Source organism: Carlito syrichta, unplaced genomic scaffold (assembly GCF_000164805.1).
Source record: "Carlito syrichta isolate Samal-C Ts95f unplaced genomic scaffold, Tarsius_syrichta-2.0.1 Scaffold304458, whole genome shotgun sequence".
In the NCBI taxonomy this organism is placed as follows: Eukaryota; Metazoa; Chordata; class Mammalia; order Primates; family Tarsiidae; genus Carlito; species Carlito syrichta.
This window is the reverse complement of record NW_007248554.1, coordinates 33,884-45,260: the sequence shown is the minus strand read 5'-3', so window position 1 is coordinate 45,260 and position 11,377 is coordinate 33,884. Positions and strand designations below refer to the sequence as shown.

The following is an 11,377-nucleotide window of genomic DNA, read 5'->3' as shown; positions in this document are numbered from 1 at the left end:
AGCCCAGCAGGTTGAGGCTGCGGTGGCTGGGAGCGGCCACTGCACTCCAGTCTGGGCGACCGAGTGAGACTCCAACTCAAAAAAAAAAAAAATCAGATGGATTGAGGGATGGCTAGAGGTCTAGACAGACATGTGGTAACGTAATAACAGGAAAACATTAATGGTAGAATCCAAGTGGTGGGTATATGGGTATTCACTGTATAACTCTTGCAACTTTGCTGTATGACTGAAACCATTTTCTAATCAAGGGCTGGAGGGAATAGTTATAAACTCCTTTTCTTCTTCATGGCACCAGTTTCCTAAGCTTTCCTCAATTGGAGCACAAGCTCAGGAAAGGAAAAAAATCTATGCTTTTTGGCTCACATCATCAAACTGAACTTCAAACAAAGTTAAAAAGAGAAAGCCCTAAATATCAATGACATCAAAACAACAACAACAAAAAACAAAGAGCTCCCTAAATCAATAAGGGCAAGCAGACTTTAATTTCCATTCCAACTCAATCCCTTTGCAGTAGCTTCTAGGAACACCCTGGTGAAAAGAATATCAAAGCAGTAACAGGCTTAGGAGGAAAGAATGCAGGTGTTGATGAGTGACACCTGTCTCAGACTCAGGAGTGAGAGAGGTGGCCCAATTGCTGTTCTTGCCCTAAATGCATCAACTATTTCTTTTTATTTTTTTTTTGAGTTGGAGTCTACTCTGTCGCCCAGACTGGAGTGCAGTGGCTGCTCCCAGCCACCGCAGCCTCGACCTGCTGGGCTCCGGCGATCCTTCCACCTCAGCCTTCCACGTAGCTGGAACTACAGGTGCGCACTACCACGCCTGGCTAACCTTTTTCATTTATTGTAGAAATGAGGTCTCGCCAAGTTGCCCAGGCGGGTCTCAAACCCGTGGACTCAGGCAATCCACTCACCTCAGCCTCCCAAAGCGCGAGATTACAGGCTGAGCCACCGAGCCCGGCTGATGCATCAACTATTTCTACATTGTAGAGCCTCTGCCAATCCTTCTGTTTTAACGGACCCTTTTTTTCACTGATACAATTATCATATACCTACATATATACATTTAGGAAGGCATTTTTTTGCACATTCAGGTCTAGATATGGAAATAAAATGACATAATTCTTTTTCTTTTTTTTAAGTCGTTGTCTCACTCTGTCACCCAGGCTGGGGTGCAGTGGCACCCTCATGGCCACCGCAGCCTCTACCTACTGGGCTCAGGTGATCCTTTTGCCTCAGCCTTCCAAGTAGGTGGAACTACAGGCACGCGTCACCACACCCAGCTAATTTTTGTATTATTGTAGTGATGGGTCTTGCCAAGTTGCCCTGGCTGGTCTCGAACCTGTGGGCTCAGGCAATCCTCTCACCTTGGCATCCCAAAGGGCTGGGATTATAAACGTGAGCCACTGCGCTTGCCCGACTAATTCTTAAATAGAGAAATACAGTCTCCCTGAAAGGGTGACTATTAACCCAGGAGTCACCCAGCAGCACTCAGGAGACAGGACCCCACCCTATTACCTGGCCAAAGACAAAGCAATACAGCGTCACACCCATGGCCCAAACATCCAAAGCCTGCAAGAAAAAGAAAGCTGAGGGTGAGGGGACAGAGCATGGCCCAGCCCCCAATTCTCTATTGTTCCTTTGGGGAACCGACCCATCTCATCTATCTCTCCAGCGAGCTGGGGCAGGGCTGATTGTAGCCCCTTGCAGCTGGGGTGGGCGCATGACCCAGGCCTGTGCTCACTCCTGGCCAATCAGAGCACTCCTCCCAGCCATAATGATTGGTTCAAGACCGGGCATACGACCTGTGCGGACCAATCAGACCACCTCCCCCAGCCATGATTGGCTAAAGGATGGGCACGTGATCTACGTTGGGCCAATCAAAGCCAATCCCAGGGCTTTCATGGGAACTATTCAGAAAGTACAAGGCTGTTACCACAGAGGTTGGTAAATGATGGAAAGTAGCCCCGCCGGTGGGTGCCTGACCAACCTGTGGAGGAAACCAAATCAGGAAAACTGACAGATAAAAAGAGACGGTTCCTGTTTGAGTCCCTGGATCTAGCCAAGCCTGAAGCCAAATGCACGCCACTCCTCAGCTATGGGACCCTGTGGATTCACTGGTTAAGCCCGTTTGAGTTGGAATTTTGCTGCTAACAACCCAAAGGAGCCTAACACAGGAGCTCAGCAGCTCGGGAAGATTCAAACCTACCTTCCCAGAGAAGATCTTGCGCGTTTCCGAGAGCGACTCGGGCGCCATGAAGGCGGGCGTGCCCACGGTGTTGGAGAGGAGGGCGTCGCTGCCCTTGAACTCATTGCTTACGCCGAAGTCTGCAATCTTGATATGTCCGTCGTCCCCAACCAGGAGGTTGGAAGGCTTGATGTCCCTGTGGATGATCTTCTGGTAGTGTACTGGGGGTGGGGTGAACACAGGAAGAGAGAGGGGGCAGGAAAGCCCATGAGGACCTGCACGTGGCCACATGGCCTGGAGACACAGACATGGCACCTTCTGGTGCCTCCTCTCCCGGGGCCCCAGGCTATCCCTAACCTGCCCCTCCCCACACGTGCTGAGCACCCACTTGCTGGGAATGACAAGGAAAAAAGAGTGTCTTTAAGGAAGTACCACCCCTTCGTAAAAATGAAACACCAACTGCCAATAGCAATTTGAAATTGCCTGTTACTTTTTAAGTCACAGGTGAGAGTGCATGGAAAGTTTTTATTGAGCTGGGAGTGAGACTAGGGACAGTCAAACACAGTTTCATTTACCAGTGGCCACACGGCTACTTGTTCACAGGACCAACAATGACCAAAGCAGGGTGAATTTGAAGTGTGAGCCACAAAGCAGAATTGGGGATTTGCTCCGGCCTATGGCTTGGCTAAAATGTCCCGCCCATGACAGAGGACAATCTTATGACTTGGAAGACTCAACTGCCATTTCTAGGTTGATAATGATGATGAAGATGCTGTTATCAGTTTAAAAAAAAAAAAGCAGCTCCCTTTGTTAAGCACCCAGGGGGCCTAGCCCTGTGTTAAGTATTTCACATTTATCCCAGTTAAACTTCACAATAATCCTACATGGTAGGCAGGGATGAGAGCCCAAATGTTTTAACAATCAGAAGCAAAAAGGACACCTGCCAGTCAGAACCACTGATGCATCCTGGCTGATCTCAACCCCAGTAAGAGATACTTCATTCCCATTTTATAGATGAGGAAACCAAGGTTCTGGGAGGTTAACAGGACCCTGGTTCCAGGGTCACTGGGAGGAATAAGAGACAATGCAAGTAGAGCCCCAAACTGTGCCTGGTACACATAGAAAGTGCTAGATTGATGGTGACTGCTACTAGTGCTCTTCATTTTTCTGTGTGGCAGGAAGAAAGGTTTCTGTTCACCAGGGCACAGCCCCAGGAAGCTCTTTGTGGCTGTCCCTGACTCCGCAGCTCACACAATTCTGTTTCCCACCCACCTGCTCCAGGAAGGAAACAGACACTTTCTACTTCCCACCCACCAGCCTAGAATGCTAACTGCTGGGTAGAATACTCCCGCAGGCCCCGCTTACAGTACTCGATGCCTTTGATCAGATCCTGGAAGTAGAAACGGGCCTGGTCTTCAGAGAGTGGTTTGAGAGTTGGTACTTCCATCACAGGCCTGAAAGGTTGACACATTATGAAATGCAAACCAGACCCGCTTGCCCTTGCCCTCTCTCATGAGCAGAGACCTTGCGCCATATCACTCAGTTTAGCAGCACAAGAAGCTCTGGTGTCACACCTGCCGGGGGCTGGGACACTCACCCTTGGTTGACCAGTTCAAACACTGTAGGAAGAGAAGAGGGTAAATTGTTACAGTGGGAAACTGGAAATCCAACTTCCTTTCAGTACTCCCACCTCCCGACCACCTGTAGAAACACCAAGAAGCACAAAAACTAATTTTGGGGATAGGGAGAGGAACAGTCCAATGAACCAAAGCTGGTCAAGGTCCTGCTTTGCAAAGTTCCCTTCAGGGGGCAAAGAATCAGACGTCTCCGGGACCCTAGCCTGGCTTGACTTCTAGTGCTCAAAATGGCCAAAGATCCTTGGTCAAAGAGAACAAGGCAGAGAGAAAGAAGGAGGTAGAGCAGCCTGTGGGCTCCTTCTGTTCCCCCACTCATAACTCAGAGGTTCCGGGGAAACAACTGATGATAAACCCAGGTCCTCAGAAGCCTTATGCCAAAGAACCAGTCTAAGGGGACATCACCTAAATGGCCTAAAGTCGTACCCATGGGTTCCTGGAATCCTAGGGAAGTTTTAATCCAAGAAACTGCAAGAACAAGTTTCAATAATCCTTTCTGCATTCTCCAAGCTATAAAGCTGTACCAGGCTACCAACTAAATTGGATAATAGGGTTGTTGGATAATAGGGCACAAGTTCTTCAACCCTTTGTGATCAGCCATCCCTCTGATCCCCTCATAACTCTTGATCTAAACCAAGACTAAAGGTAGGGGTGGGGATTTCCCTACCGCCTCTACGGTCACCTCAACCTGTCCCCTAAACTTTGTGATCCACATTCCCACAGTAATGCCTCACCATGCCAGTTTCTTCTCTGCCCTATGTTTATGGAAAGCCACTCCTCCACCACCAGCAAGGATTATGTAAACCATATTCAGGTAATGCACAGGTTGCTGTTGGTGTTTTTCATTTGTAAAAACTGAGGTGAAATTTACATAACATAAAATTTTTTTTGGAGTCGGAGTCTCACTCTGTCGCCCAGGCTGGAGTGCTGTGGCACGCTCACAGTCACCGCAGCCTCGACCTGCTGGGCTCATCCGACCCTTCCGCCTCAGCCTTGCAAGTAGCTGGAACCATAGGTGAGCGCCACCATGCCTGGCTAATTTTTTGATTTATTGTGGAGACAAGGTCTCGCCATGTTGCCCAGGCTGATCTTGAACCCGTAGACTCAGGCAACCCTCTTGCCTCCACCTCCCAAGGTGCCGGGATTATATCACACTCGGCTAAAATGAACCATTTCAAAGGATATCATTCAGTAGTATTTAGTACATTCACAATGTTGTGCAACCATCACCACTATCTAGATTCAGAATATTCTCATGACTCCAAAAGGAAACCCTGACCCATGAGCAGGCACTCCCCATTCCTCCCTCCCTCCAGCCCCTGGCCATCACCAGCTTGCTTTCTGTCTATGGGTTTGCCCATTCTGGGTATTTCATATAAAGCCTTTGTGCAGACTTTGTGTCTGACTTCTTTTACTTAGCATAATGTTTTTGAGGTTGGTTTATGCTGCAGCATGGATCAGTGCTTCATTCCTTTTAATTGCTGAATAATATCTCATTGTATAGATATGCCACATTTTATCCATTGAACTGTTGATGGGCATTTGGACTGTTTCTACTTTTTGGCTGTAGTGAATACTGCTGCAGTGACAGTCTGCGTATAAGTGTTCATGTGCAAGTATTTGTGTCGATGCCTGTTTTCTTTTGGGTGGATACCTAGGAGTGGAACTGCTGGGTCATGCAGTATTGGTTACCTAATTTTGTTCTGCTGGGACGAACAAAACTGCAAATATGAAGCTGTACTTTAGGAAGTGAAAAAACAGCATAGTGGATTTCAAAAACCAATGGAGAATGACTTTGGAGTTGTCTATTATTCTGGAATCATCTATCCACAATGGAATGACCATGGGATAGAAACTAAAGGGTTGCTTCAGAGTTCTCCAAGGGCTGAGGGAACCGAGGAGAAGAGGGAAACTCCTCAGACAAAAAGAAGTCTTAAGTGTTCTGATCACAGAAAGAACTTAACTCTCCCAGACCACTCCTTGTCTTCAGGTTCATCAACCAGCACTGGGCAAACCCAAGTGAGGCAAAGGCTGTGCTGAATGTATAGTTTCCACATACAGCCAAGTGCTGGCCCCCTCAGCTCTGGCCTTTCCTGTCTTGGCTATTTAAGTCCTGCAAGCTTCATGAATTTCTGCACCTTCCACCCACCCAAGCACCATAAATCAGTCGGCATGGGGGAAGCTGGCCTGTTGAAACAGATCTATTTTCAGTCACCAACAGTTCGACCACTGTTGGGCTGAGCAGTGTGTGGAATTTTTAACCTCTAGAAATACAGAGGGCTGGGCACAGTGGTTCACACCTATAATCCTAGCACTTTGGGAGGCTGAGGCGGGAGGATTGCTTGAGGCCAGAAGTTTGAGACCAGCCTGGGTAACATAGCAAGACCCTGTCTCTACAAATAACTAAAAATTATTAGCCAGGCATGGTGGTACACGCCTGTAGTCCTAGCTACTTGGAAGGCTGAGGCAGGAGGATCACTTGAGCCCAGGGGGTCAAGGCTGCAGTGAGCTGATTGCACCACTGCATTCTAGCCTGGGTGACAGAACGAGAACCTGTCTCTAAAAAGGACACCTTCTTGATAGCTACCGCTTGGCCTCATGCACTACACCGTGAGTCTTGGGCTCATATGGCGGTGGCTGGAAAGTAAAAAACAACTGTTTCGGCATTTTCAAAACCATTGGAATCATCACACACCCAAAGTTAGCAGGGCTCCTTTCCGCAACTGCCACCTCAAAGAGTAAAAAACTGTTCCTTGAGCTGCCTGGCTCAAAAGATGAGAAAACGTCCTTGAGGCCATGTTCTCCTTATATTCATTCCACTCCTCAGGTCAAAACCCTCTAAGGGCCTCCACCTCCCTCAGAGACAAAGCCAAATCCTTACAAATGGCGTCAAATGCTCCCTGCCACCTGGTACCCACTCTCTTGACCAAATGTCACCTCATGAGACATTCCCTGAAGAACTATCCTATTTCCCAATCCCCCAGCCTGGAACTCCTGGCTCCTCTTACCCTGCTCAGGTTTTGGTTTTTGCTTTTCACAGTGCTATCACTTTTGAAACCTATGCATAATACTCAGGTGAGTGCCCTGAGAGCAAGGATTTTTGAATTTTGTTCCCTGATGAATACAGAGCAGGGTCTGACAAGGTATAATGCTTGTTAAAAGAATAAACACGCCAGGCTCGGCGGCTCAGCCTGTAATCCCGCACCTTGGGAGGCTGAGGTGAGTGGATTGCCTGAGCCCGCAGGTTCGAGACCCGCCTGGGCAACTTGGCAAGAACTCATCTCGACAATAAATCAAAAATTAGCTGGGTGTGGTAGCGCGCGCCTGTAGTTCCAGCTACTTGGAAAGCTGAGGCGGAAAGATCACCGGAGCCCAGCAGGTCGAGGCTGCGGTGGCCAGGAGCAGCCACTGCACTCCAGTCTGGGTGACAGAGTGAGACTCCAACTCAAAAAAAAAAAAAAAGAAAAGAAAGAATAAAAACAACCTCGTCAGAAATAGCCAAAACTATTCAGAGCTGGGTCGGGGGTGAGAGAATTCGCTAAGGATGTCATTCTGAGCCAAAACTACTTTTTTTTTTGAGTAGGAGTTTCACTGTTGCCCAGACTGGAGTGCAGTGGCACGCTCATGGCCACGTAGCCTCCAGTGCTGAATGCTGGCCTCAGGTGATTCTTCCACCTCAGCCTTCCAAGTAGCTGGAATCACAGGCACGTGCGACCATGTCTCACTAATTTTTTTTCTTTTAATTTTTTTATTTTGAAGATATGGGGTACATTTCAGGGTTAGGTATACAAATGTTCATTATGCAGGTATCCTTGTTGATGAAGTATGCCCCCCTCCCCCGAATTTTTTTTTTTTTTTTTTTTTTGAGTTGGAGTCTCACTCTGTCACCCAGACTGGATTAGTGGCCGCTCCCGGTCACCGCAGCCTCGACCCGCTGGGCTCTGGTGATCCTTCCGCCTCAGCCTTCCAAGTAGCTGGAACTACAGGCGCGTGCTACCACGACCGGCTAAATTTTTGACTTATTGTAGAGATGAGGTCTTGCCAAGTTGCCCAGGTGGATCTCGAACCCGCGGGCTCAGGCAATCCACTCACCTCAGCCTCCCAAAGCGCTGGGATTACAGGCTGAGCCACCGAGCCTAGTTCCCTGAATTTTTTGATTTATTTAAAAGTGCTCACTTTGGGAGGCAGAGGCTAGAGGACTGCCTGAGCTCAGGGGTTCGAGACCAGCCTGGGCGACTTGGCGAGACTTGTCTCTACAATAAATCAAAAAACTAGCCAGGTATGGTGGCGTATGCCTGTTGTTCCAGCTGCTTGGAAGGCTGAGGCAGAAGGATCATCTGAGTCCAGTAGGCTGAGGCTGTGGCAGCCGTGAGTGTGCCCCTGCACTCCAGCCTGAGTGATAGAGTAAGACTGCCTACTCAAAAAAAAAAAAGAAAGTTCCAGCAAGAACTCCCTTTCACCACCTGCTTCCAACCAGGGGTGCAGCCTTCTGTGGGGCCCAGCTGGACCAGGAAGGGAAAAGCTGTCTTTAGTGGGAGGTGTGAGAGGCAGGGGCTGCCCTGAGAGGCCCCCTGGGCATTGGCAGGCACCATTGCCTGCAAAGAGTGCAGAAGGAAGAGCGCTCTTACCCATGTACAGATGGTCCTCATTGGGGTCATCCAGAACCTGTTGGCACAGCCACGCAGAACAGGCAGGAGGCAAGGAGCGGGGGAGAGGGAGAGAGAGAACAGACATGAGCAGGGAGGAAGCAGCATCCACACGACTGCACTCGCCAGCAGGAGGGCTGCATTTCGCGCTGTTCCTCCTAGTTAAGATGCAGGGCACAGGAAGACGCCACAGAGTGCAAGATCCTAGTGGCCATTTGGAAAATAAGCACCTCCTAGTCCAATCCTAAAGGGGTCAAAACTCTCAGAAAGGAGGTTACCAAAGAGAGGAGCCAAATCCTCTCCTGTGCAGCATCTCACGCTTGAATAAGAATCTTGTCTGTCTCCTAGAAGATGAGACTGGTCTTCAGGGTGAAAATTCCAATCCTGTCTAGGCTCAAGTGACGCCTCCATGAAGCATCCCCATTCCCCTGCCCCTGCAGAAAATGCTGTCTCCTCGCCTGGAACTACCCGGTACTTTCTCCCTCTCTCCAAAGGGCAGGCGCCAGGCAAGATCCACCTTGGTTGCTTTGGTGGTGTCCCATCCGGGGCTGCTCTGGAAACATCTGATAAATGAACAAACAGATGGCCAGCAAAAAGTTCTACTGGGTAGAAAGGCCAGATCCTGCCAGGACCCAGGGCCACTAACTAACTAACCAAATGTCCTTCCTCTAAGATGGCCGACTCCAGCACTAGTGAATCAAGGTACGAAACTCAATGTGACAGATGGAGATGACCTGCAGCTGCCATCTCTCTTCTTTGGGAAGAAAGGCAAGCAGGCTCCTTGACTAGACTGGTCCTGCCTCCTAGTCCCACATCATATCTACCTTACCCAGCCACCCAAGATCAATAAAATAACAGGTCCTGAGAAAGGGATACAGGCTGGACAGAGCTAGGCATCCATCCCATACTGAAGCCCTGAGCCGCGCCCTGCAAGGAAGTCAGACCCAGGGTCTTGCCCACTCAGAGTTCTACACCAGATGGGCCCCAGGCAAGGTGGCGGCTAGCCCTTCCATCTACCAAAGGCAAGGATGTAGCCCCTTAAATAGAGACTTCTCCATGCTGTTCCTCCTCCTGCAATGCCCTTTTCTGTCTCCTCTACAGAGAACAGGAAGGGCATCTCAAACAATACTTCCTCTGAGAAGCCTCTCCCAGCCCCATAAGACTGAGCTGGCTGTTCCCACTCCATATGCCGGGGCATTCTGGATGTCCAACATAGTACTTTATCACAGGGTACTGACAAGTCCTTGTCATCTAGGCTTGAGGTGTTCCAAACGTGATGCAGAGACTTCTGGGGAATCCCCAAGAATGTTTTCAGGGATTCCACAAGGTTAAAACAAGTTTCACATTCAAACTCACTCTCTACTAGAGTACGGGGGTTCTCCAGAAACCACATGACATGTGATGTAACAACAGGCTGAACGCAGAAGCAGATATATGAGAATCCAGATGTCTTCTACTAAGACACTGGCCGGGTACAGTGGCTCACACCTGTAATCCTAGCATGTTGGGAGGCCAAAGCAGGAGGATTGCTTGAGCTCAGGAGTTTGAGACTAGCCTAGGCAACATAGGGAAACCTCATCTCTATAATAATAAAAAAAAATTAGCCAGGCATGGTGGTGTGTGCCTGTAGTTCCAGCTATTTGGAAGGCTGAGGAGGAAGGATTGCCTGAGCCCAGTGGGTCGAGGCCATGGTGGCCATGAGCATGCCATTGCACTCCAGCCTGGGCAACAGAGTGAGACTCCAACTCAAAAAAAAAGAAAGAAAATGAATAAAGAACCTGAGCAGGAGGCCCAGCGCTGCGGGTCGAGGCCGTGGTGGCCGTGAGCGTGCCACTGTACTCCAGCCTGGGCGACAGAGTGAGACTCCAACTCATAAAAAAAAAAAAAGAAAAAAAATACTGTAAGAAAGTGATTGGCAGTAGCAGGACACTGTGGGGTGTAAGAATACAACATCAATAAGGGCACCTGATTCAAACCAGGCAAAGTGGGGACCAAAGGGAGGCCCAAACTTTACTTGTATGATGACCACTTATATACCTAATCCTGAATTGTACCCCACATCTTTAAAATAAAAAGTTCTTTAATTTGAAAAGACTGTATATATACATATATTTCTCATGTTAATGTCATAAGCTCATTGTTTGTTTGGTTTTTTTGAGTTGGAGTCTCACTGTCGTCCAGACTGGAATGCAGTGGCCACTCCCAGCCACCGCAGCCTCGACTCACAGGGCTCCGGCGATCCTTCCACCTCAGCCTTCCAAGTAGCTGGAACTACAGGCGCGCGCTACCACGCCCGGCTAATTTTTGATTTATTGTAGAGACGAGGTCTCGCCAAGTTGCCCAGGCAGGTCTCGAACCCGCGGGCTCAGGCAATCCACTCACCTCAGTCTCCTAAGGTGCGGGATTACTGGCTGAGCCACCGAGCCCGGCTAGTTTTAAATCTTAATGTGCTAAATATTAATATATAACTTACATAAGCAAAAGGGCTTTGGGGTCTTCACAAAATTTTAAGAGCATAAAGGGGTCCTGAGACCAAAAAGTATGAGAACTGCTGATCAAGAAAGAGCAGAAGTTGGCAGTCTATGGCCTTCAGGCCAAATCTAGCCCTCTGCCTGTTTCTATAAATAAAGTTTTATTAGAACATATGCTACTTTAGTCCTTCAACTACTCGCATGTTTAGTAAAAAGAGAATCAAGTTCAAAAAGACAGAAATGGGTGAAGGGGCCAGGCATGGTGGCTCTCGCCTGTAATCACAGCACTTTAGGGGGCCAAGGCAGGAGGATTGCTTGAGCCTAGGAGTTTGAGACCAGCCTGGGCAACATAGAAAAGCCTCAGCTCTACAAAAAATAAAATAATTAGCCGGGCTCAGTGGCTCAGCCTGTAATCCCGTGCCTTTGGGAGGCTGAGGTGAGT

At 48.8% G+C, this 11,377-nt stretch overlaps 1 protein-coding gene across 6 annotated transcripts in view; it reads right to left on the bottom strand.

Annotated features, from left to right (window-relative positions):
* The window catches only part of CAMKK2 (calcium/calmodulin dependent protein kinase kinase 2), a 63,225-nt gene that overhangs the window by 37,833 nt on the left and 14,015 nt on the right, over positions 1-11,377 (bottom strand). For all 6 annotated transcript variants that reach the window (XM_021713323.1, XM_008059963.1, XM_008059961.1 and 3 more), the window contains exons 6-10: positions 8,447-8,483; positions 3,782-3,803; positions 3,550-3,638; positions 2,206-2,405; positions 1,515-1,568 (exon numbers count right to left, since the gene is read on the bottom strand). In XM_021713323.1, the coding sequence (XP_021568998.1) occupies positions 1,515-1,568; positions 2,206-2,405; positions 3,550-3,638; positions 3,782-3,803; positions 8,447-8,483 (402 nt within the window). The remainder of the gene's footprint in view (positions 1-1,514; positions 1,569-2,205; positions 2,406-3,549; positions 3,639-3,781; positions 3,804-8,446; positions 8,484-11,377) is intronic.